General features: G+C 47.3%; 2 protein-coding genes across 2 annotated transcripts; both read right to left on the bottom strand.

The window, feature by feature from the left end:
- Positions 1-21,177, bottom strand: tnpo3 (transportin 3). The gene is made up of 23 exons (XM_056424928.1): positions 20,945-21,177; positions 19,611-19,811; positions 14,694-14,767; positions 12,490-12,646; positions 10,863-11,006; positions 10,584-10,759; positions 9,191-9,329; positions 7,056-7,202; positions 6,802-6,909; positions 6,543-6,634; positions 6,271-6,410; positions 5,820-6,011; positions 4,306-4,397; positions 4,152-4,228; positions 4,013-4,073; positions 3,788-3,928; positions 3,524-3,640; positions 2,633-2,727; positions 2,397-2,553; positions 1,544-1,711; positions 1,344-1,456; positions 1,087-1,189; positions 1-610 (listed from the first exon to the last, which is right to left on the bottom strand). The coding sequence occupies exons 1-22, from the start codon at positions 21,062-21,064 to the stop codon at positions 1,129-1,131; spliced, it is 2,772 nt and encodes a 923-aa protein (XP_056280903.1). The 5' UTR covers positions 21,065-21,177; the 3' UTR covers positions 1-610; positions 1,087-1,128.
- A 1,456-nt stretch (positions 21,178-22,633) lies between these two features.
- LOC130200543 (calumenin-A-like) lies at positions 22,634-24,976 on the bottom strand (the record flags this gene model as incomplete). Its single annotated transcript, XM_056424929.1, is given in 4 exon segments — positions 22,634-22,738; positions 22,942-23,141; positions 23,655-23,741; positions 24,967-24,976. Coding segments are annotated over 4 exon segments (402 nt in total), but the record flags the coding sequence as incomplete, so codon positions are not given.
- Positions 24,977-26,795: the final 1,819 nt, after the last annotated feature.

Here is a 26,795-nt window from a genome sequence, read left to right as displayed (position 1 = left end):
TTTGTTGTTTCAGTTGTTTTTTGTTTATTGTTTACAACAAGGCTACATCACCGATGATGTCATGGTGTCAGTCTCTCCGTCTCATTACCCAGAGTTCACTCTGTCTCACTTTGTGGAAAAACAACTAAAAGTCAACCAAAGTTAAAAAGGTCAAAGGTGACGCCAAATCCTCCAGCATTACGCCTCTACAGGCAGCCGCTCAGCCAAGAGCATCATGGGAAATCTTGTGGCTCTTGGTTTGGCACGGACAGAAACATCACGACCAAAGTCCCAAAAATAAATCTTCTCTTAAAAACTGTTGGCCAGGCACGTCCTACAATAGATGAGTGATGAAGATCAGTGACCTCTTGACCCCGCCCACCTGCCGGAGCACAGCCCGCCCACCTGAAACCAGTGCACCCGACCCCGCCCACCTGACACCTGCTGCAGGTGTGGTCAGGTGAGGTGGGGGTCGGGGTGGAGAACTCACTCTGTCAGTCCTTCAGAGTTATTTGTCCCGTTTCACATTCAAAGTCCCTCCTCATCTTCATCATCTCGTCCCTTTGGGTCCTCGTCTGCAGTCGCAGCTGTTTGCCGTCACCTCTGAATGTTGGTCAACAAAAGATTTAACCTGCAAAGAGACAACAGGTGTTAACTTCAAAGAGACAACAGGTGTTAACTTCAAAGAGACAACAGGTGTTTAACTTCAAAGAGACAGCAGGTGTTTAACTTCAAAGAGACAACAGGTGTTTAACTTCAAAGAGACAACAGGTGTTTAACTTCAAAGAGACAACAGGTGTTAACTTCAAAGAGACAACAGGTGTTTAACTTCAGAGACAACAGGTGTTAACTTCAAAGAGACAACAGGTGTTTAACTTCAAATAGACAACAGGTGTTTAACTTCAAAGAGACAACAGGTGTTAACTTCAAAGAGACAACAGGTGTTTAACTTCAGAGACAACAGGTGTTAACTTCAAAGAGACAGCAGGTGTTAACTTCAAAGAGACAACAGGTGTTTAACTTCAAAGAGACAGCAGGTGTTTAACTTCAAAGAGACAGCAGGTGTTTAACTTCAAAGAGACAACAGGTGTGTGTGGTGGTGGTTACCTGGTGTGTGGTGGTTACCTGGTGTGTGTGTGAAGGTTGCAGCTACCGGAACAGTCTGGTGAACTCTCTGATGGCCCAACACACCTGTTTACACTCCTCAGCACTGAGGAGAGAGAGCAGAACGATGAACAGGTGAAGGTCACCTCTGGGTCGCGTTGAGGAGAGCTAGTGACCTTAGCTGTGGCTAACGGCAGCAGGTGGACAACCCTCAGGTAGTATTTGGTAATGAACTCCTGACAAGTGTGCTGCCGTCTCACCTGGTGACCTGCTTGTGGAAGTCCGTCAGCTGCTTGTGGGTGACGCTCACGGCTCCTCCAGACGTCTCCTTCGGCAGGCCTTTCAGAGCGTGTTCTAGCCAGCGGCAGAACGTCTGGAACACAAGAGTTCGAGGCCCTGAGGAAGAGCGCCGCACGCCAGCTGCTCCTCTTCCTCTGCAGCCGCTCCTCTTCATACTCACGGGCCTGTCGAACACCATGACCTCCCACAGCACCTCGGCCACGTCCGGCAACGTGTACGGCGGCAGACAGAAACAACACGAGTGCATCAGCTGAGTGATGAGCTGCTGGCCGTTCTGCTCCATGGCCTGACCAATCAGCTGCTTCCTCAGCTCAAAGTTCTCCTCATGCTGCAGAGAGGACACACACGAGAACCTGTTCATGCTGCAGAGAGAGGACACACACTAGAACCTGTCTATGCTACAGAGAGAGGACACACACTAGAACCTGTTCATCCTGCAGAGAGAGGAAACACACTAGAACCTGTTCATGCTAGAGAGAGAGGACACACACGAGAACCTGTTCATGCTGCAGAGAGAGGACACACACTAGAACCTGTTCATGCTGCAGAGAGAGGACACACACGAGAACCTGTTCATGCTAAAGGACTCCTCTGTACTGGTCTAGTTAGACCTTAGTCCTGATAGAGGACTCATCTCTGTACTGGTCTTGTTAGACCTGAGTGCCGATAGAGGACTCCTCTTTATTATTCTACTTTATTCACTGCTGCTATTCGTAGTCGTCTATTCTCTCTCATATCCCTGAATGTAGTTTATTCTGCACACGGGACATCTATCACACTTAGGGTTCCTCTGTTGGACTGAGTTCCCCCTGAGCCGGTGTGAGGTCCTGGGACAAAGGATGTCGTAGGTGTACAGATTGCACACCTTTCTGAGGCAGAGTTGTGATTTTGAGCGATAGAAACAGATGACGGACGTATAATCCCGTCATCTGGAGGATCGAGACGTGAAGTCTTCCGTCTTTTGTCATCAGTTTAGTTTGAAAGTAGTTTGAATCATTGACTTGTCGACTCACGTCGTTGGCGACTCCGGTGTGAACGAGGTCCCGGACAAACTTCATAACGCTGCAGTTGGCGTCTCGGTGGTCCAATGAGGCGGCGGCGATGGCGCACTGGATGATGTGAACGATGATGCTGCTGCTGAGTAAAGTTATGGGACTCCTCTGGACAAACCTGGACAGGTAGAGAGATCAAGCACACGCTCAGGCACGAGTCCTGAATCCGCCCGCAGTGCATGATGTGGTGGACTCACCTGGTGGCCAGTCTGAACAGGTCGTCCACGGTGTCGGGGTGGTTCCTCAGGCCGTTCGGCTGCTCCAGCAGCTGGAACGTCGGCATACACAGAGCCTGGAGGTAGCGGGAGGTCGTCATGGAAACGGGAATCAGTTCTCACCAACTAGCGACATTGTGACGACCGCACGAAGTTCATCTCGTCTCACGAGGAACAGAAACGCTCCGACGCTTCTTGAGTCGAGTTTTTGTGCACAACCCGCCACACGGAACCCGTCCTGTTGGTGTGTCGACCTGTTCTACAGGTGTGTTGGTGTGTCGACCTGTTCTACAGGTGTGTTGACCTGTTCTACAGGTGTGTTGACCTGTTCTACAGGTGTGTTGGTGTGTCGACCTGTTCTACAGGTGTGTCGACCTGTTCTACAGGTGTGTCGACCTGTTCTACAGGTGTGTCGACCTGTTCTACAGGTGTGTTGGTGTGTCGACCTGTTCTACAGGTGTGTTGGTGTGTCGACCTGTTCTACAGGTGTGTTGGTGTGTTGACCTGTTCTACAGGTGTGTTGGTGTGGCGACCTGTTCTACAGGTGTGTTGGTGTGTCGACCTGTTCTACAGGTGTGTTGGTGTGTCGACCTGTTCTACAGGTGTGTTGGTGTGTCGACCTGTTCTACAGGTGTGTTGGTGTGTCGACCTGTTCTACAGGTGTGTTGGTGTGTCGACCTGTTCTACAGGTGTGTTGGTGTGTCGACCTGTTCTACAGGTGTGTTGGTGTGTCGACCTGTTCTACAGGTGTGTTGGTGTGTTGACCTGTTCTACAGGTGTGTTGGTGTGTCGACCTGTTCTACAGGTGTGTTGACCTGTTCTACAGGTGTGTTGGTGTGTCGACCTGTTCTACAGGTGTGTTGGTGTGTTTACCTGTAACATATCAAGCAGTCCCTGCCTGCAGCCCTCCTCCATGCCATATTCATCCACCAGAATGCTGCCCAGGTACAGGAAGCAGGAGTGTGGATACAACTGATACACACTCACCATCTGACAACAAACAGCCAATCAGAACCAATACAGTGTGTTAAGATTCAAACCAACACATGGACAGGAGTGTCAGTAATATCACCGATGGATTCTCCTCAAGCCTTTTCCCGACCAATCAGAAGGATAAACAGGGCAGGTGCGTCTCACCTGAGTGACCAGTGGCTGCAGCAAGGAGGCGGAGCCTTTTCCGACGCAGCGCACCGCGAAGCGGAGGCAGCGGCAGCACCGCTCCACGATCCGGTTGTCAGCCTGGTGAGCGTTGAGAGTCTCCGACAGCACGGGCCAGATCTGCAGGTGAGCCACAGGTCAGTCATGGGAAACCGACCCCCGGGTAAGTCACATGATCACGTGACCTCGAGCTCAGGCGTTTACCTCCTGGATGACCTTCTGACAGGGGTGAGTCTGCCCGTTCTCCACGATGGGGTTGGTGTGTCTGCAGGAAACAAAGCATGTCAACGTGTTCTCGCCCGCTGCGCTGTGCCTTTAAGAAGGTCGGGACAGGTGCACTCACCTGAAGATGACCGCCAGCCGGTCCAGCCAGACGGTCGGATCAGCCGACTTTCCATTTGTGGACTTCTCAGCCAAAAGCTGAAAGTCAAACAGGGACCGAGTGTTGGTGTGAAGGTCGTCTGGATGCGGACGGAGGGCCGAGGCTGAGGACTCACCTTCTTCAGAGCCATGACCTGCACCGCACAGAGGTCACTGAGGCATTCTGCTATCTTCTCCAGAGGAAGACGGGCCAGGACCAGAGCTGTACCTGGACAGGTAAATAAACACGCTGGAACTGGAGGGCCAGACCTGGACCGGTAGACTAACGTACTGAAGTTCTCCCAGCTGTTGTCATCTGACCAGAGGGTGAATACTGAAGCCAGCTGGTCAAGTGAAGGTCAGCAGCCCGACAGGTGGACTCACCTGAGGACTCCGTTAGTTATTCTGTAGAGCCCAACATCAAAAACTCTGAGGGCTTTACAATCTGTACTCACCCTCTGACCCTCTCATCCTGACCCTCTCATCCTCTGACCCTCTGACCCTCTCATCCTCTGACCCTCTGACCCTCTCATCCTCTGACCCTCTCATCCTCTGACCCTCTCATCCTCTGACCCTCTCACTCTCTGACCCTCTCATCCTCTCAATTCAATTCAGTTTATTTGTATAGCCCAATTTCACAAATTACAAATTTGTCTCGGAGTGCTCATCCTCTCATCCTCTGACCCTCTCATCCTCTCACCCTCTGACCCTCTCATCCTCTGACCCTCTCATCCTCATCCTGACCCTCTCATCCTCTGACCCCCTCATCCTCTCATTCTCTGACCCTCTCATCCTCATCCTGACCCTCTCATTCTCTCATCCTCTGACCCCCTCATCCTCTGACCCTCTCATCCCCTCATCCTGACCCTCTCACCCTCTCATTCTCTCATCCTCTGACCCCCTCATCCTCTGACCCTCTCATCCTCTGACCCTCTCATCCTCTGACCATCTCATCCTCTGACTCTCTCATCCCCTCATCCTCTGACCCCCTCATCCTCTCAATTCAATTCAGTTTATTTGTATAGCCCAATTTCACAAATTACAAATTTGTCTCGGAGTGCTCATCCTCTCATCCTCTGACCCTCTCATCCTCTCATCCTGACCCTCTCATCCTCTGACCCTCTCATCCTCATCCTGACCCCCTCATCCTCTGACCCCCTCATCCTCTGACCCCCTCATTCTCTGACCCTCTCATCCTCATCCTGACCCTCTCATTCTCTCATCCTCTGACCCTCTGATCCTCTCATCCTCTGACCCCCTCATCCTCTGACCCTCTGATCCTCTCATCCTCTGACCCTCTCATCCCCTCATCCTCTCATCCCCTCATCCTCTGACCCTCTCATTCTCTGACCCTCTCATCCTCTCATCCTCTGACCCTCTCATCCTCTGACCCTCTCATCCTCTGACCCTCTCATCCTCTGACCCTCTCATCCTCTGACCCTCTCATCCCCTCATCCTCTGACCCTCTCATCCTCTGACCCTCTCACCCTCTGACCCTCTCACCCTCTGACCCTCTCACCAGAACAGCAACAATTCCCACCAAACCCTGTTACGGGCAGAAAGTTGAGGGAGAGCAACAGACGAGGATCTTCAGGATGCCCAGAAGTAGATGTCATGTGACCAGAATGTCGCTCCAGGTGTGCGGCTGTACCTTTCAGAAGTCCTACAGCGGCCTCGGTTGACAGGACGAAGGAGTCGAGGGCCCGAGCGATGTCCAGCAGCCCCTGGAAGTGCTGAGCCATGTGATCTCTGCACACCGAACAGATGTTGTGGATCGCCTTGGCTGCTGCCGATGCCAGACACTTCTCCCTGAGGCCCTTCATCAGATAGTTCAACACGGGGTCTGAAGACGAGTACAGGTACACACTTACAGAACGCTGCACCTCGGACGGACCTACGGTCCTGACAGGTCACCGGTACCATGTATGGCTGCTTGCTCAAGTTTTTGTTGACTCTTCCTTTCTCAAAACACCTCAAAACCTTTTATTGCCTGTGTTTTTCCTCCTATTGAGCTCCCCACTCGGGTTAGGGTTAACCCTAACTCCCCACTCGGGCTAGGGTTAACCCTAACTCCCCTCTCGGGTTAAATCATGAAGTCCTACCGAGGAATCTTGGGTTCCGGTCCACGACCTCGCTCATCTCCCCGACCAGCTCGATGCTCGTGAAACGGACGGCCATGTGGACGGTTTCTGGAAGAAGAACCACCTGCTGCAGCACCTCGGACAGCGTTGGGTTGTTCTCTCTGGACGACGAGGGAAAACATTCAGTTTAACGTTAAATGTTGGAATGCAATACAGTGGACGTCAGCAGCGTTACACGAAGAACGCAATAAGGAACACACGTTGTAATAAGAGAACGCTCTGCAGATACTCACGGATCAACACTTTTTGCGATCGCGGACATGATGAAGAGAACAGCTTCCGTCACCTCCCAGGAAGGGTTTCCTTCTTTTAATGTAGAATATAGCTGAGGGAAAACAGAAGACGCTTTAAAGTAGCATATAAACAGGAACAAACAGAACATGCCATTAAAAGAGAATATAAACTAACAGAAGTCATTTGAAAGTAGAATGTTTGACTGAGAACAAACAGTGAATCCATCGCCATGTTCACCGAAAAGAAAACATTCGTTACCTGAGAGAAACACTCCATGGATCCAACAAGAAAAATGACGTCTTTAACGAGGTCAGAGACTCTCATCCTGAACTCCCCAAAATCATCTGTGTCCTCTGGGATTCCGTCCTGTTGGGTAAACAGTTTGAGTTGACATTTTAAATAAAACCAACAGAACCTGAACAGTATTTGTCACAGAAGATTCAGTAAGTCTTGATTTGATACTAAAGTCAGAATGAGAGGTGGTTCTCCGAAGACCCGATCGGGTGACTTACGTGGTCGGGCTCAAGTTGACAGTGTCGGGCCAAACAGTGCAGAAGTCTCTGGATGTATGGTCTGAAGATGGTGTGAAGAGCTGCATCATTTATTTTATACAGATGTTCTCCAAGACGGTACCAGAAGTTAAAGGAGATCTCCACGACCTGGATCACAACACATCCAAGAGAACCGGGACCAGGAAAGAGGACTATTATTACAAATGAAAGATCAAACTGAAGGTGTAGTGGTTACTTTAGTACCTGGTACTGAAGGTGGAGTGGTTACTTGAGTACCTGGTACTGAAGGTGTAGTGGTTACTTGAGTACCTGGTACTGAAGGTGTAGTGGTTACTTTAGTACCTGGTACTGTGGGTGTAGTGGTTACTTTAGTACCTGGTACTGAGGGTGTAGTGGTTACTTTACAGGGTGTCTACAGGAATAAACCAGTGAAATTTAAGACTTTTTAAGACCACGTCTAAATAAAATTTAAGACCTAACGTACGAAGGAAATATACATTAATCTAAATTAATTAATTCAAAGTAAACACACTGTTCAAAATTAACAGTATGGTGTAATGCAAAAGGATAAAACAAATGTCATTGCTGTTGTAAATTATATTTATTAATACAACATTTTCAGAACATTTAGGTCCCATGAACAAATGTCTATAAAATCAAGTAAATATATTTTTAAAATACGTGCAACATAGTTCCTTTTGAACAAAAAAAATCTATAAAATAACATAAATAACATTTCCAGCTGCTTTTAAAATACAAATACATTTACATAATAGAATGTATGTGTGTGTGAGTTCTCATGTTTCTATGTGATGGATGTTTGTGCACAGGTTCATGTCTACTCCTGAGCTTTTGTGAATATACTAGGAAAACAATCCTTTTCAAACTGTATGAATACAAAAACTTCCAGTTGACATTTGGTCCATTCTCCTGGAAAAAAGAAAGAAAAGGCAGACATTAGCCAAACAACAGTCAACACATCTCTTCATGACACCACCACTTTAATGTCAGACTGGATCAATATGAATGAAAACTATTTTTACAAATTAAGCAACGTGAGCCATCCCTTGAGCCTAGTGAACACTATGTAGACATATTGACAGGTAAACACCACTCTACTACCATTCTAAAACTCTTTTTAATTAGTCTAATTAATGTGTAGTGCGCCTATCCATAGCTGTTATTAACTTGACACATGAGTAAAGCTTAACTATATGATACACATACTCATATACAAGAGGATAGTTAATACATATATTTATGTTAGACTTACTTTGAGGTGCTGAAGTAGGTCCTGGTGTCATGGCCCATGAGCTCCACAGGATCCTGACGGGACCTGGTCATTTCACCAATAACGCACATGAAGTCCAGCTGTCTGCTCGCAGTGGTCTGGTCCAGAGTCTCGTGGAACAGAATTAAGAACGCACCGCAGCGTTGGACTTCGGTGATGAGCTCTTTGTTGCACGGCGCTGGATTTCCTCCGGTGACCTCCAGCGTTGTAGTTGACGTCGTTGCCGGCGGCGGAGCAGGAGCTAGCCCCGCGGGCTGCTGGCGGCCTTCGCTAGTCTCTGTGCTTCTTGCTCTGCACGTGAGATTCCACCGCTGGAAAGTCTCCCGACACATAACGCAGCTTCAGAAGCATTTCACCGACCGTGACCAGAAACACTCGTTCTTTTCAAGCCGTTGTTGAACTTGCATCCCCCATGTTTTCTAAACTAGCCGATGCTTCACGTTGTAGGGGATGGGACCGAATACGCGGGGCCCCTTTAAGAGAAGGGGCGTGGCCCGGTGACACCAGAGACGCCGCAGAGCAACCGGAGCAAAATACGGACGTGGCGGAACAGATTGCCTCATATTCGTAATGACATGACACCCAAAAAATTTAAGACCAATCCAATCTGAATTTAAGACAATTTAAGACTTTTTAAGGCCTTATTTTTAGGAAAAGCAATTTAAGACTTTTAAAGACTTTTTAATGCCCCGCGGACACCCTGCTTTAGTACCTGGTACTGAAGGTGTAGTGGTTACTTTAGTACCTGGTACTGAGGGTGTAGTGGTTACTTTAGTACCTGGTACTGAAGGTGTAGTGGTTACTTTAGTACCTGGTACTGAGGGTCTTGTGGTTATTTGCGTACCTCATATTGCGGGTGTCCTGCACAGATCAGCAGCAGCTCCAGTGTCCTCAGGTCTCCCATACCCTGGCCTGGACTCCTGACTGTCGTCTCTAAAAATGTCTCGCAGAGTTCGGTAAAGATCCTGCAGTAGTTCAGCACTCTGCGGGCAGAAATCAAAAGTAAATGTGTATGCTACACTTTTTTATTTGTCATGTATTTGATCATTAAAATTACTTTTGTATTATATTTTCTGATGTATTTGCCTCATTGACCCATGAATTATTCAAATCAATTGCCTAAAGCCCGTAACCTAAAGTGCTGTAAAAATACCATGTATTATACCCGTTGCCCTCAGCCAGAGACACAGGGGGGACTTGAAACAACATACATGCTTCACATTGTGGAGATGTGCACCGGCACAGGCAGGAACAGGGCAGAAGGCTATGCACCACAGGATAGCAACAGGACGCTCCACATCAATTACATTACATGTCCTTTAGCAGACGCTTTTATCCAAAGCACCTTACAATAAGTGCATCAACCTAGAGTACAAAGTCAGAACAACAAGAATACAGAAAGTAACATTTCTTCAAGATACTCGAACTACAAAAGTACCATAAGTAAGAGCCATGTAAGAGCCACTGAAGTGCTAATCTGTGTTTTAATCCAGATATAGTCTAAAAATGTCTTTTTAGTTTCCGGGTGAAGCTGTAGAGACTTCCTGCTGTCCTGATGTCAGTGGGGAGCTCGTTCCACCAATCAGGAGCCAGGACAGCAAACAGTCTGGATGTAGAGTGATGAGCTCGAAGTGACGGAGTCACAAGTCGGTTGGCCGAGCGGACGTGCTGTGGTGTACGGTGTGACTACATCCTGGATGTAGACGGGCCCGATCCGTTCGTAGCACGGTCAATGACCAGTTCACACATAAAATAAGTCCCAACCCGAAAACTAACCCCAAAGTGGGATTCGGGACAGCTCAGCCAGTGAGAGAAGCTCAGAATGCCGATTAGCGTACTGCTGCTGCCTTGATGAATGTGAAACTAGTTGTTATCTAGAATGGTGCACTCAGAGAGATCCCCACCAGGTGCATCCGTAAGGACCACTGCAGAAATGCTTGACTGGAAGAATACAACCCACATTGGTATCAGGGCACCGCCCCCCCGCACCCCCTCACGGAGGCACCACTCACACCAGTTCCCACGACACATGACCAGAGCGGCCGAATGTCGTGGATCGGGTGTCGGCAGTGGCAATGTAATACAGGCAATGCAAGTCAATGAAGCCAGGAGAGGTCCTTGAACATGCACCATAATTGGACACAAAGTATTTCGCAGTTTGCTGCAGCAGAGAGATGGGCCGTTGATGGACAGAGATGCTCACTTACGCCCTTCTGGACATATTTCATAATTCTCACTTGTCAAGGTCTTCTCGAGCCACAGCCATGTGATACGCCGTCTCCAGCGTCAGGACGCCCTGAAAGAGCTGCAGACCCAGTGCCATGTTGGTCTCCACGTTTTCGATGGCGTAGAGAGACGAGCAGACGCAATCGGACGCTGCCTCGTGGAGGTTGGTGGAGGTCTCATCCCTCTGCTGTGGAAACAGAACACCGTTGTCATGGAGACAACCGTTTCATACATCTTTTAAATGATGCACGATGATCCCATAACAGAAAGTGGGCAGGTTTGAACCTCACCAGGACTTGGAAGAGGGCCATGAGCAGCTGGTTACTGGCCATGAAGTTACTGTCAAGGACTCCCAAGTTGAACCAGCTCCCCAAACAACGAAAGACCTTGATGAGCATCTTCTCATCGTTACCCGCCTTCTCCACACAAGACGTCTAAAAGAGAGGAAGAACAACGAGATCTGGGAGGAGGCTCTTCTCATCTAAAACATTGCTTTATATAAATGTAAAGCCTCCATCCAGACACAAACTAATTTATTAAGAAACAGTAAACGTTATTTTGAGATGAAATTTGGACAAAATTACGAAATGCGTCATTTGTAATTCAAGTGTGATAAAAGAATTTTAGAAGTTATTTAATTCATCTCTAATATCAGTTGTATATACCTCCATACAAATATGTATGTTATAAATTGTTTAACTATCTTCCAACTGACATCTATTGTTCACCTGGTCACATGACATCTATTGTTCATCTGGTCTCATGACATCTATTGTTCATCTGGTCTCATGACATCTATTGTTCACCTGGTCACATGACATCTATTGTTCATCTGGTCACATGACATCTATTGTTCATCTGGTCACATGACATCTATTGATCATCTGGTCACATGACATCTATTGTTCATATGGTCACATGACATCTATTGTTCATCTAGTCACATGACATCTATTGTTCATCTGGTCACATGACATCTATTGTTCACCTGGTCACATGACATCTATTGTTCATCTAGTCACATGACATCTATTGTTCATCTGGTCACATGACATCTATTGTTCATCTAGTCACATGACATCTATTGTTCACCTGGTCACATGACATCTATTGTTCATCTGGTCTCATGACATCTATTGTTCATGTGGTCACATGACATCTATTGTTCACCTGGTCACATGACATCTATTGTTCATCTGGTCACATGACATCTATTGTTCATCTGGTCACATGACATCTATTGTTCATCTGGTCACATGACATCTATTGTTCATCTATTGGGTCATCATGGGGTCATCGGACCCTATGAGACGGCATAGATCCTATCTGCTGATGGATCATCGAGGTCTGGGTCGTGGAATTCCTGCTACCGACCACGCCACTGGCCTGTTGAGACTCCGCCCACTGTTGAGACTCCGCCCACTCCTCCTCTCTACCTCCATCTGATGGATGGTGGACGTCTCCATCGTGGAATATGCCTACTATGAACTATTCATCCACTCTGTCACATTCATTGAATGTATTTTAACTCTAATCTGTCCTTCTGGTCACATGACATCTATTGTTCTGTCCATCCTGGAGAGGGATCCTCCTCTGTTCTCTCCTGAAGGTTTCTTCCCTTTTTTTTCCCCCTGAAGGGTTATTTGGGAGTTATTCCTGGTCCGATGTGAGGTTTTGGGGCAGGGATGTCTATGTGTACAGATTGTAAAGCACTCCGAGACAAATTTGTAATTTGTGAAATTGGGCTATACAAATAAACTGAATTGAATTCTTACCTTGAGGTCAACGGTCAGGGATGTCTGTGTACAGATTGTACAGCCCTCTGAGGGGAGGTTGTGATGTGTGACTTTGGGCTATACAACATAAACTGAACCTCAAAGCGATAACAAAGAGTTCATAAAGGAAACTGAAACCAACCAGCACGGTGATCACGGTGCTGGAGTAATACGCCAGATCCTCGATGATCTCTGTCCGACGATTGGCTCCGATTCGTAGAGATCGACTGTGAACTTCCTCCGGCAGCACAGTGAGAATCTCTATGAGGAAGGGCATCGAGCTGATGTCATTGTTGTACCTGAGGGGGGAGCGGCATGGACAGGTGTGTTAGAGGACAACAGCATGGAATCTGCTTTTGTTCTCATAAAGTTTGAAAAGAGATTCTGAATCTCAACAGGAATAGTTCTAAATATCAATTTACTCTCATATAAACCAGTTTTACTTTTTGAAAGTTACAGGTAAACATCCACAGGTGTGTAAGTTACAGGTAAACATCCACAGGTGTGAAAGTTACAGGTAAACATCCACAGGTGTGAAAGTTACAGGTAAACATCCACAGGTGTGTAAATTACAGGTAAACATCCACAGGTGTGTAAGTTACAGGTAAACATCCACAGGTGTGAAAGTTACAGGTAAACATCCACAGGTGTGTAAGTTACAGGGAAACATCCACAGGTGTGTAAGTTACAGGTAAACATCCACAGGTGTGTAAGTTACAGGGAAACATCCACAGGTGTGTAAGTTACAGGTAAACATCCACAGGTGTGTAAGTTACAGGGAAACATCCACAGGTGTGTAAGTTACAGGTAAACATCCACAGGTGTGTAAATTACAGGGAAACATCCACAGGTGTGTAAGTTACAGGGAAACATCCACAGGTGTGTAAGTTACAGGTAAACATCCACAGGTGTGTAAGTTACAGGGAAACATCCACAGGTGTGAAAGTTACAGGTAAACATCCACAGGTGTGTCAATTACAGGGAAACATCCACAGGTGTGTAAGTTACAGGGAAACATCCACAGGTGTGTAAATTACAGGTAAACATCCACAGGTGTGTAAGTTACAGGTAAACATCTACAGGTGTGAAAGTTACAGGTAAACATCCACAGGTGTGTAAGTTACAGGAAACATCCACAGGTGTGTAAGTTACAGGTAAACATCTACAGGTGTGAAAGTTACAGGTAAACATCCACAGGTGTGTAAGTTACAGGGAAACATCCACAGGTGTGTAAGTTACAGGTAAACATCCACAGGTGTGTAAGTTACAGGGAAACATCAACAGGTGTGAAAGTTACAGGTAAACATCCACAGGTGTGTAAGTTACAGGGAAACATCAACAGGTGTGAAAGTTACAGGGAAACATCCACAGGTGTGTAAGTTACAGGGAAACATCAACAGGTGTGAAAGTTACAGGTAAACATCCACAGGTGTGTAAGTTACAGGTAAACATCCACAGGTGTGAAAGTTACAGGTAAACATCCACAGGTGTGTAAGTTACAGGTAAACATCCACAGGTGTGTAAGTTACAGGTAAACATCCACAGGTGTGAAAGTTACAGGTAAACATCCACAGGTGTGTAAGTTACAGGGAAACATCCACAGGTGTGTAAGTTACAGGGAAACATCCACAGGTGTGAAAGTTACAGGTAAACATCCACAGGTGTGTAAGTTACAGGGAAACATCCACAGGTGTGTAAGTTACAGGTAAACATCCACAGGTGTGTAAGTTACAGGTAAACATCCACAGGTGTGTAAGTTACAGGTAAACATCCACAGGTGTGTAAGTTACAGGTAAACATCCACAGGTGTGTAAGTTACAGGTAAACATCCACAGGTGTGTAAGTTACAGGGAAACATCCACAGGTGTGTAAGTTACAGGTAAACATCCACAGGTGTGTAAGTTACAGGGAAACATCCACAGGTGTGAAAGTTACAGGTAAACATCCACAGGTGTGTAAGTTACAGGTAAACATCCACAGGTGTGTAAGTTACAGGTAAACATCCACAGGTGTGTAAGTTACAGGGAAACATCCACAGGTGTGAAAGTTACAGGTAAACATCCACAGGTGTGTAAGTTACAGGGAAACATCCACAGGTGTGTAAGTTACAGGTAAACATCCACAGGTGTGTAAATTACAGGGAAACATCCACAGGTGTGAAAGTTACAGGTAAACATCCACAGGTGTGTAAGTTACAGGTAAATATCGTGGTGCTTTAAAAACTTCACTGCAAAGATATGTATTGTGCCAACCTCCCACTTTGAGTGTTTCTGGAACCAAACAATGATGTCACGTGTGTGTAACATCTGCGCGGTCTACATTTTGTGTGGTTGTGGGAATCCTTACTTTTCTATCAGCGTGTGAACGCATCCTTTCCACGAGGCCATCTGAAGAGCCAGATCTGCGATGGCTAAAGCCAGCTAGGCAAAAAGAGAACAAAACACGATCATTTACTAATAACCGAAACCAGACTTTCTCTTCGGTTTGAGGAAGTTTCGATAAATTTACTTTCAAGGCTTCCTTCCTGTTTAGATTATGTTGCAAGAGTCAGGACTTCCTCCACACTTTGGGAACAACAAGCTGGTGCACGCTATGTTTTGAGCAGGTTAGAGCATACCTCCAGCTTCGAGAGCTGGGCAATAATCCAACAAGTCGTTTATGTCTTCCCATCGAAGACTATCGCGATACAATCATACATGGAGATCTGGTGATCCACAGATGTTGTCAATGAGAATGAACAGTGTGAAAGAGTAACGCGTTCAATGAATACGACAAACGATGAATGAGTCGTCGGCATGGACCATGACCAATGTGCCCTTGAGCAAGGCACTTAACCCTGAGCTGCTCCTGTAGCTGTTCTACGCCGAGTTAATGCAACATGATGCAAGTCACTTGGGATACAAGCGCCAGCTCAATGAGTACAGGTGTCTGCTGGTCCAGGTGTGGTTGGGTTCCTGCAGTATTTTATGGTATTTCACAGAACTGGATCTGTAGCCATCGATTATTGGATGAATTAAATATTCTACGGAATATAATTTAGATCTAAAAGACATTGTTATTGTACATTGTAATTAGGGTCCGAGCGACAGACGAAGTCTGTCCGAGAGGACCCTATTGAAATTGTTAGGGGTATTATTATTAGGGTCCGAGCGACTAAGTCTGTCCGAGAGGAACCTATTGAAATTGTTAGGGGTATTATTATTCTTCTGGATTTTTATTTTTGAACATTGGGGGCATATTGGGGGTATGTATCATATCCCAAAACTCACCAAATTTGGCAAGCTTGTCAGGCTTGGTGCAAATAGACGGATGACACCAACCTCGAAATTCGGCTTTCAAAAATTGCTCTAGCGCCACCTGAAGTTTGACCGGCGCCCCTCACCCAGTATGTTCAAATGACTAGATTTTTTTTTCACAAGTCCACTTGGACCTGCTCTACAAAAAAGCCTCTCAGGACCCTAAGCTCCGCCTACTTAAATTTTCCGCCATATTTATTTTGGTGAAAAACACATCTAAGATCTATCATCTTTTTTCAAATATATCATTGTGGTAAGGATCTATGGCCCAACGAACATTTTAGGGGCGTGTCCTGTTTTGTAATGATCATAACTTCAACACTATTGGGGAAAAGAAAAAAACAGACTTTCAGGATATGTGCAGAATGGAGCCTGAAACATTCACAGCAAATTTCGTGCAATTTGAACCGTAGGGGGCGCTACAATAATTCACCAAATTTGGCCGTTTTGGGCTTGATTTGGCCATTTCCCATTTTTACACAGAAGGATTTCTACCACAAAACGCCAACAGAATCGGCTCAAAATAAGTTTTATAGAATCTCAAGACTTGAACAATGAACACTGAAAAATAACGGACTTTTCGTCGGTAGGAAATTTACGTTTTTTTACTGCCAATAATTTTGTACTTTCTGTGATTTCTTTATGTTAAAAACTATTGCTTAAACTCATCCAATACTTCCCCAAAAAATCAGGTGTGTTGCCAGTCAAGGCCTGAACATATTCACACGAAGAAACAAGCACATTTCTTCGAGGAACACCTATTGAGAAGTAAAATAACCACATTTTTCTGCCCAAAATAATGTGAGCTCCTACGTCTGCCTGTAATCCAGCTGGCTCAAAGCTCACCATGATAAGTGTTGGTCTGGACACCTGGAGATGCGTGTTCGATTCCAAGACAAGGCAGCTTTTTTTCATCACTTTTTTTTTTTACATTGAATTTACATGACGTGATCTATACTTCACGTAGGGACACACGACGCATGAATATGTTCACGTAGTTAAAGCGCCGCCTAGTGGCTCAACTGGACTTCCTTCAGTCCGCCCCAAATTTGTTTGACTAGCCCGTTATTTAGAATGGAATAAGAACTCTCCCTCTCTTTTTCTCTCTCCTCTCTCTTTTTCTCTCTCTTCTCTCTGTCTCCTCTCTCTTCTCTCTCCCGCTCTCTACTGCCCTCCTCGCTGGTCTGATACGGATCCGTATTGCCCTCTTACGTCATTTTCAAAATGAGCGCTATTGATAGACAGCCAAGAGCAGTGGTCCTCAAACTAAGGCCCGCCTCCACATTTGGCCCGGCCCTCTGAACAATACCAGAGGCATTATGATTTTTTTTTCAGTCTGGCCACGCAAATCCTAGACTAGCCCGTTATTTAGAATGGAATAAGAACTCTCTCTCTCTCTTTTTCTCTCTCTTCTCTCTCCTCTCTCTCCCTCTCTCTACTCTAACATAACTAACGTCAGTAAACAGCTGGACGAGGCTTTTAAATCACGGATTTCGTGAGTTTTTGTTTATAGGGACACATGATGCATGAATATGTTCATGTAGTTAAAGCGCCACCTAGTGGCAAAACTGGACTTTGTCGAATCTGCCCCAAACTTGTCTCGCTCGTTACAAGTCGCGGCCCGAGTCGAGTCCGACCGGCGCGCCCGCGTCCTCGGCCAAGCGGGCCGGCGTCCAAGGCGTCCCGACCGGGTGAGCGAGGACCCGTTCGACGCTGCTTGCAGCTTTAATTGTGGGTTGTTATTGTACATTGTAATTGTTACTGTGGGTTGCTATTGTACATTGTAATTGTGGGTTGTTATTGTACATTGTAATTGTGGGTTGTTATTGTTATTACCTTCGCATTGAAAATGCGGAAGGTTATGTTTTGATCACCGTGTATTTATTTATTTGTATGCTACTCGCATAACTCAAAAAGTATTAAACCGAATCGCATAAAATTTGGTGGGATGATTGGTTATTATCCGAGGACCATTTGATTAGATTTTGGGATCGATCGGGTCAAAGGTCAAGAAAAGGTCAAAATCTTCTTTTTACCATAGCGCGGTCAATTTCTATCCAATTGGCAACTAATGCAAAAAATTTCATAACTCAGTGCCCAATCTTGTGATATGCGAAGGTATGCGCTCTACCGAGGGCCCGTTCTAGTTTATATTGTTATTGTACATTGTCATTGTTATTGTACATTGTTATTGGTATTTTACATGATCATTGTACATTGTTATTGTACATTGTTAATGTACATTGTTATTGTTATTTTACATTGTTATTGTACATTGTTAATGTACATTGTCATTTTACATTGTACATTGTTAATGTACATTGTTATTGTACATTGTTATTTTACATTGTTATTGCACATTGTCATTGTTAATGTACATTGTCATTGTACATTGTTAATGTACATTGTTATTGTACATTGTTATTGTTATTTTATTGTTATTGTACATTGTTAATGTACATTGTCATTGTTATTTTACATTGTTATTGTACATTGTTAATGTACATTGTTATTATACATTGTTATTATACATTGTTATTGTTAGAGATGCACCGTTCAGGTTTTTGGTGCCGATCACTGAAATCAGTACCTGTCGATCCGATAATACCGATCACTGAAATCAGTACCTGCCGATCCGATAATACCGATCACGGTGTCGATTGAAGCATTCTATTTATTGTGTAGCATTATTGCTATGAGGACTATGAGGAAATACATATATAAAGCACCTCAAACATTAAAGAAATTACAGATTTCTTTAAACATTTAGGACTTTTACTTTGAAAAATGTCCTGATTGATACATTAAAATTGTTTGATTGCTATTGTAGGGGATTTCAGATATGTATGGAACACATCTGCATTATTCATTTCCTGGAACTCTTGGGGAAATCTATTTACAGGACTTTTCTTAACATACAAAAGTCTGACTTATTTTTATAAACTCTTCCTTGGTACAGTAAAAATGTTTTAATGTTAGCATAATTTAAGCTAAATCTCAGAAACGATCTCTAAAGATACAAAATCAGTTCATTGTTTACTTTTATATGTTTGTGTATGATTTGTCGACATCTTATTTTGAAAAGCGGATGTTGTTTCACGTGGTTCTTTCCGCTAACTCTATCAAACCCCTCTTAGCTCCCGATGGAATGTGTTTAGCGTGAGCGTCTCTAGGGGCAGACATGTGAGAGTCGGCTGAGTCGACCCAGAGATTCAACTCGGGGGACGGGACGCCGCTGGTGGTGAGGATCCTCTGACCTCTGACCTTCGGCCCTCGCCGGGCGCATCGTCTCCGGTGCGCGGCGATTGAAACGTCTGATAGTTTTTCTCTCAGATGTTACGTCATCTGATCGGCCGTTTTGAGAACGCCGATCAAAACCGATAATATCGGCACCGATCTGATCGGTGCATCCCTAGTTATTGTACATTGTTAATGTACATTGTCATTGTTATTTTACATTGTTAGTTATTTTACATTGTTATTGTACATTGTTATTGTGGGGAAATCCCAGGAAATAATCCAAACTGTCCCAAAGTCAAAAGTTGTAATTGTTAACCTGTTACTGTGTTCCTGTAATCTATAGTGGATATTTGCATGAAAGCAAACCATTTTATTCATTAGAAAATAAATTATTTATTCTAAAAAACATATTGTCAGTTTAATCATGTTTAATAATCAGTTTAGAGCTATTGTTAGTTAAACATAATTAATCTCTAATATCATTTTTATCTTGACAGAAGCATCTGGATGTATTTGAGTTACACATGATGTTACAGTTCAACAGAGACAGGTCCATGATGTGAAACCACACGTTACCTGGAGAGGAACAGGTACTCAGCAGGTGGAGCTGCAGGTGTGTGTGCGTGTGCGTGTGTGCCGTCACACACAGAATACCCGATATGTCATTCTCTCGACATGTTGTCCAAATGTCTGTCAAAGACAACAAACGGACACTGAGACGCATTACCTGTGTGACGATGATGGGCGACAGGTCTTTGAGGTTCTGGATGTGGGTCAGTAGCGATTCTCGCAGTGCATTGTGGGTCTCAGGTGGAAGCTCGTAGAAAGATGTCTGGATCTTCATCTTCATTGTTTGAGCAGCAAAATAACACGACTCAACGTCCTGTTTGAGCTGCAGAAGCTGATCTGAGATCTCCCACGCATACATCTGTAGGACAGGAAGTGAGGTTACACCTGAGCAGTCACAGCACACCAGGGTATACATATACAGGTAGACACTAACGCCAGACCGGGTTGACCAGGTAGACCCTAAGCCCAGACTGGGTTGACCAGGTAGACCCTAACTCCAGACCGGGTTGACCAGGTAGACCCTAACTCCAGACCGGGTTGACCAGGTAGACCCTAAGCCCAGACTGGGTTGACCAGGTAGACCCTAACTCCAGACCGGGTTGACCAGGTAGACCCTAAGCCCAGACCGGGTTGACCAGGTAGACCCTAAGCCCAGACCGGGTTGACCAGGTAGACCCTAACTCCAGACCGGGTTGACCACGTAGACCCTAAGCCCAGACCGGGTTGACCAGGTAGACCCTAAGCCCAGACCGGGTTGACCAGGTAGACCCTAACTCCAGACCGGGTTGACCAGGTAGACCCTAAGCCCAGACCGGGTTGACCAGGTAGACACCAGATCCAACAGACCACCGAACAGGAGAACGTCCCGGTCCGAGTCTCGGCCACGCCCTGAAACAGGTGAACCACTTCCCAACTCAAGCTGAAATCCAGCAGCTGATCGTGATTCTGAACCCACGTGACGGTGGATCTCCGGTATTTCACCTTTCCGGTCTCACCTGGTGGTTCCGGTCCTGCTACAGGTGATACGCGCGTAACCTGGTTCATCGGCTCTCTTGCTCCTGAACCTCAGGGAGACCCGAGTGCGCGCGCACCAACTTCGCACCGTTGATCAACTTTGGTGACATTAGCCAGCTAGCATGCTAGCTGGGCCTGCTAGACTCCTGAGACCTAAACCCGAACATTCGCCCGGAAGCAGGTTTTAATCATCGAAACCTGAAGCCAGCACGTGCACGGGGCCGGTCCGAACCGCTGACTCGCCCGTGGACCGGGCAGCTCGTGGAGAGTGTTGTGATCCATTCATTTAGCTAGTTTAGCTATGATGCTAACGGGACCTGCGGCTCTTCTAAGCCTGCGCAGTTCAGATCACCGGACCTTTACTGAACAGGTACCTTTAGAAAACCCGGTCCAACAAGACCCCGTGAGATGCCCCTCAGACCGGCCCCCACACCTCCGGTGCCCCGCTCCGGTCTCCGGCCTCTCCCATTTTCTTACCGATCTCTGGAGCTCCCCGAGCCACACCGAGGCTCGCTCCTTCCCGGCCGGGTCCGGGTCGTGGTACAGGGCTTGGACCGCCTGGTAGACCAGGGTCAGGTTCGGCTTGCCCCCTTCCATATCTCACGTCAGAAGCAGGGATGAGATAAGGCAAAAAGTTAAGCAACACGGCAGATCTCTACGATTCCTACACGGTCTGTGTGTCGACCGCCATCTCGCACAGGCTTCCCGCGTGCAACCCCGATCACGTCTCGGCAGGAAACACAGGCACAAACATTAGTTCCGCTCTGTGACGACGTAGCTACATACACACTCCCGTGAGAAGAAACGCCGTCTACCTATTATGAGTTATAATAAACAGATGTCACCAAAATAGACCGGACCCCCAGTGTAAGACTGGCGACCGGACCCCCAATGTAAGACTGGTGACCGGAACCCCAGTGTTAGACTGGTGACCGGACCCACAGTGTAAGACTGGTGACCGGACCCCCAGTGTTAGACTGGTGACCGGACCCACAGTGTAAGACTGGTGACCGGACCCACAGTGTAAGACTGGCGACTGGACCCCCAATGTAAGACTGGTGACCGGACCCCCAGTGTAAGACTGGTGACCGGACCCCCAATGTAAGACTGGCGACCGGACCCCCAATGTAAGACTGGTGACCGGACCCCCAGTGTAAGACTGGCGACCGGACCCCCAATGTAAGACTGGCGACCGGACCCCCAATGTAAGACTGACCGACCCCAATGTAAGACTGGTGACCGGACCCCCAGTGTAAGACTGGCGACCGGACCCCCAATGTAAGACTGGCGACCGGACCCCCAGTGTTAGACTGGTGACCGGACCCCCAATGTAAGACTGGTGACCGGACCCCCAGTGTAAGACTGGCGACCGGACCCCCAGTGTTAGACTGGTGACCGGACCCACAGTGTAAGACTGGTGACCGGACCCACAGTGTAAGACTGGCGACTGGACCCCCAATGTAAGACTGGTGACCGGACCCCCAGTGTAAGACTTACTGGTCTCCGGTCCGACCCGTAGAACTTGTTGTTGTTGTTGTTGTTGTGCTCTTGAAGCTCTTTACAGACTAACGATATCTGTCGACTCTGATGATTTCTGACCCGACGACACGTGAACAGAGTCTTCTGGAGACATTCTTTCTAAATGCAAAAGATGTTCATAGAATCAATTAGTTTTCCCTCAGTTACTTTAAGTACATGTGGACTAATTCACTACTTTAACACTATTAAACCGAATGAGAAGTTTAGTTCACTGTAAACAAACAAGAGCCAATCATATGCATCTTGAACTGGAAATGTTTATTGAAAAACAGAATATAAAAGTTAACGTTCAACATGGAGTCAAATACTTTGTGTTGGAGTGCACATCCCAAATGAACTTGTAATAAAGACTTTAACAACAACAAGAACACGTTTTTCATTTAAAGTCAAAGGATGTGGAAATGTCTTTGAACTTTACGACCAAGAAATACGAAAGGAGAACATCTCCAGACGGCCGTGAGGAGAGGGAGGTGATCAGAGGAGTTCAAGTCTAATGAAGACATACAACCATCTTTCATGCAGGTCAACAGGAAGCAGAGACTCAAGAGGTCAGCAGGGACACATCACCAGAACATGCCTCCAACTGGAAGCAACGCCATCACAACATCCAGGATCCTTTCTCCTCTCCTAGAACTCGTCGTGTCGTAGCAACGCCTGGCCGAAGTCCGTCGCCTGACTGCCGACAAACAGGTCGTACTTGTTGAGGATTTCACTCTTAGAGAGTTTTCCATCCTGAAAAAAAGACATACAACCATCTTTTATGCAGGTCAACAGGAAGCAGAGACTCGAGAGGTCAACAGGAAGCACAGACTCAAGAGGTCAACAGGAAGCAGAGACTCGAGAGGTCAACAGGAAGCAGAGACTCGAGAGGTCAACAGGAAGCAGAGACTCGAGAGGTCAACAGGAAGCACAGCTGAAGCGGGTCCACACCTCACCTGGTTGGCGTCGGACTCGTGCACCAGGTGCTTGGCTTCAGCGACGGCGTGGTCGTAGTCAGACGGAAGAATCCAGTCCAGAGTTTCTTCTCGGTCCATCTTTCCGTCTTTGTTTTTGTCTCTGAACTCGGAGAACTGCTGGCGTTCGGACTCCACCCACTCGGGTTCTTCTTCTCCTTCTTTTACAGTGTGCATGTCACCTGTAGATGTGATGAAGAGGAGGAACTAAGATCCAACAACAAGTCACATTCTTTAATGAAACGAGAATATATGACCAGGTTCCGTGTCTGCTGCAGCGTCTACATATCCAATGACAAGAGGACCAGTTAGCCACCTGGCCCCTGGGTGGGTCACAGCGCCACCTAGAGGGCCACCAGTTGAAGACTCCAGAGATATTCCTGTTGTCCATGAGACGCTCAGTTACAGCTCCCCACCACTTGGTGGCAGTAATGCGTCAGTCAGTTGTTTTCCAAGCTTCACTATGCAGAAGACCACACTCGGCCAGCTGGAGATTAAAAAACACCAAACCTAGAAATGTTTGCAAAAGTTCAATCTCAACTGCACCAAGTAGGGCTTTGTTACCGGAGGCAGAGCCCTGTGTGAGTGTGTGATCGTGACTCCTCCCACCTCCATCAGGACCGATGACATGTGGACCAGGTGACCAAGCGGTCTGGACAAGGACACGACACATTGAGTCAGTGACATCATCTTACCGATATACTCCTTCAGGTCGATGAAGCCATCTCGGTTCTTGTCGATGTCCTCCATTGTTTCCTGTACAGTGACATCACGTCAGTGACATCACGTCAGTGACATCAGGTCAGTGACATCAGGTCAGTGACATCACGTCAGTGACATCAGGTCAGTGACATCAGGTCAGTGACATCACGTCAGTGACATCAGGTCAGTGACATCAGGTCAGTGACATCACGTCAGTGACATCACGTCAGGTCAGTGACATCACGTCAGTGACATCACGTCAGGTCAGTGACGTCAGGTCAGTGACATCACGTCAGATCAGTGACATCACGTCAGTGACATCACGTCAGTGACATCACGTCAGGTCAGTGACGTCAGGTCAGTGACATCACGTCAGATCAGTGACATCAGGTCAGTGACATCAGGGCAGTGACATCAGATCAGTGACATCAGGGCAGTGACATCAGATCAGTGACATCAGGGCAGTGACATCAGATCAGTGACATCAGGGCAGTGACATCAGATCAGTGACATCAGGTCAGTGACATCAGATCAGTGACATCAGGGCAGTGACATCAGATCAGTGACATCAGATCAGTGACATCAGGTCAGTGACATCAGGGCAGTGACATCAGATCAGTGACATCAGGGCAGTGACATCAGGTCAGTGACATCAGGTCAGTGACATCAGGGCAGTGACATCAGATCAGTGACATCAGATCAGTGACATCAGGTCAGTGACATCAGGGCAGTGACATCAGATCAGTGACATCAGATCAGTGACATCAGATCAGTGACATCAGATCAGTGACATCAGGGCAGTGACATCAGATCAGTGACATCAGGGCAGTGACATCAGATCAGTGACATCAGGTCAGTGACATCAGGGCAGTGACATCAGATCAGTGACATCAGATCAGTGACATCAGATCAGTGACATCAGATCAGTGACATCAGGGCAGTGACATCAGATCAGTGACATCAGGGCAGTGACATCAGATCAGTGACATCAGATCAGTGACATCAGGTCAGTGACATCAGGGCAGTGACATCAGATCAGTGACATCAGATCAGTGACATCAGGGCAGTGACATCAGATCAGTGACATCAGAATCAGAATCAGAAATCAGAATCAGAAACAGGTTTATTGCCAAAGAATGAATGTTTTCACAAACAAACGAGGAATTTTTTTTGGTGGAAGGTGCAACATTTGGACATGACAAACAACAATCAACGCAAGGAGGGAGGAGGAGTGGGAGGAAGAGGGAGGAGGAGGAAGAGGAAGGAGCGGGAAGAAGGAGGAGAGAGGAAGGTGGAAGAAGAGGTGGTAGTCCTGGGGGTGACAGTCAGTCAGTCCCGGGGTCCATTCATGAGTTCGACCGCCGCGGAAAAAGCTATTGGTGTGGCGGGAGGTCGTGGTCATGATGGACTGCAGCCTCCTCCCGAGGGAGGGACTCAACAGGAGTGTCCAGGGTGGGAGGGTCGGCGACAATCTTTCTGGCCCGCTTTCAGTGACCTGGAAGTGAACAGGACCTGGAGGAAGGCAGATTGCAGCCGATAACCCTCTCGGCCGAGCGGATGATGCTCTGCAGCCTGCGCTTGTCTTTGGCTGTGGCTGCAGGGTGCCAGACGGTGATGGAGGAGCAGATGATGGACTCAACGATGGCCGTAGAACTGTACCATCATCTTCCCTGGCAGGTTGAATTTCCTCAGCTGCCTCAGGAAGAACATCCTCTGCTGGGCCTTCTTGGAGATGGAGCCGATGTTCAGCTCCCACTTGAGGTCCTGGGAGATGATGGAGCCCAGGAAGCGGTAGGACTCACAGCGTCGACGGGGAGTCACACAGGATGAGAGGGCGGGTGGGACTGCATTCCTACTGAAATCCACAACGATCACCACTGTCTTCAGAGCGTTGAGTCCAGGTTGTTCTGGCTGCACCAGGTCACCAGGTGGTCAGTCTCCCACCTGTAGGCGGTCTCGCCCCGCCAGAGATGAGTCCAATGAAGGTGGTGTCATCCGCGAACTTTAGGGGGTTGACGGACTGGTGACTGAAGGTGCAGCTGTTGGTGTACAGGAGAACAGCAGAGGGAGAGAACACAGCCTTGGGGAACCCGTGCTGGTGGTCCGGGAGCCTGAGACGTGTTTCCCCAGCCTCACGTGCTGCTTCCTGTCGGTCAGGAAGTCTGTGATCCACCTGCAGGTGGAGTCGGGCACGTGCAGCTGGGAGAGCTTGTCCTGCAGCAGGGGCGGATGATGGAATTGAAGGCAGAGCTGAAGTCCACAAACAGGATCCTGGCGAGGTTCCTCGGGAGTCCAGATGCTGGAGGATGTAGTGAAGGGCCATGTTGACTGCATCGCCTGCAGACCTGTTGGCTCTGTAGGCGAACTGCAGGGGTCCAGGAGTGGGTCGGTGATGGTCTTGAGGTGTGACAGGACCAGCGTTCAAAGGACTTCATGACCACAGAGGTCAGGGCGACGGCCTGTAGTCATTGAGTCCTGTGATCTTGGGTTTTGGGGACGGGATGATGGTGGAGGCCTTGAAGCAGGCTGAACGTGGCATGTCTCCAGGAGGTGTTGAAGATGTCGGTGAACACCGGAGACAGCTGGTCAGCACAGTGCTTCAGGGTGGAGGGGAGACGGAGTCCGGGCCCGCTGCTTTATGGGGTTCTGCTTTTTAAACAGCCTGTTGACGGCTCTCTCCAGGATGACGAGGCGTCGCTGAGTTGATGGAGGGTGCTCCAGAGGTGCGTGTCCCTGATGGGCTGGGGAGGTGGGCTGATGGTCTGTGGCTTGTTGGTGGGGCTGTGGGGGATTGTCTCAGGACTGCTCCATTGTCTTTCAAAGCGGCAGTAGAACTCATTTAGCTCGTCTGCCAGAAGCACATTGTTCATGGAGTGGGCAGTGACATCAGGTCAGTGACATCAGATCAGTGACATCAGGGCAGTGACATCAGATCAGTGACATCAGGGCAGTGACATCAGATCAGTGACATCAGATCAGTGACATCAGATCAGTGACATCAGGGCAGTGACATCAGGTCAGTGACATCAGATCAGTGACATCAGATCAGTGACATCAGGGCAGTGACATCAGATCAGTGACATCAGATCAGTGACATCAGATCAGTGACATCAGGGCAGTGACATCAGGGCAGT

Source organism: Pseudoliparis swirei, chromosome 10, assembly GCF_029220125.1.
Source record: "Pseudoliparis swirei isolate HS2019 ecotype Mariana Trench chromosome 10, NWPU_hadal_v1, whole genome shotgun sequence".
Classification (NCBI taxonomy): domain Eukaryota; kingdom Metazoa; phylum Chordata; class Actinopteri; order Perciformes; family Liparidae; genus Pseudoliparis; species Pseudoliparis swirei.
Note: the sequence above shows the minus strand (reverse complement) of the source record. Positions and strands in the feature narration are given on the sequence as shown.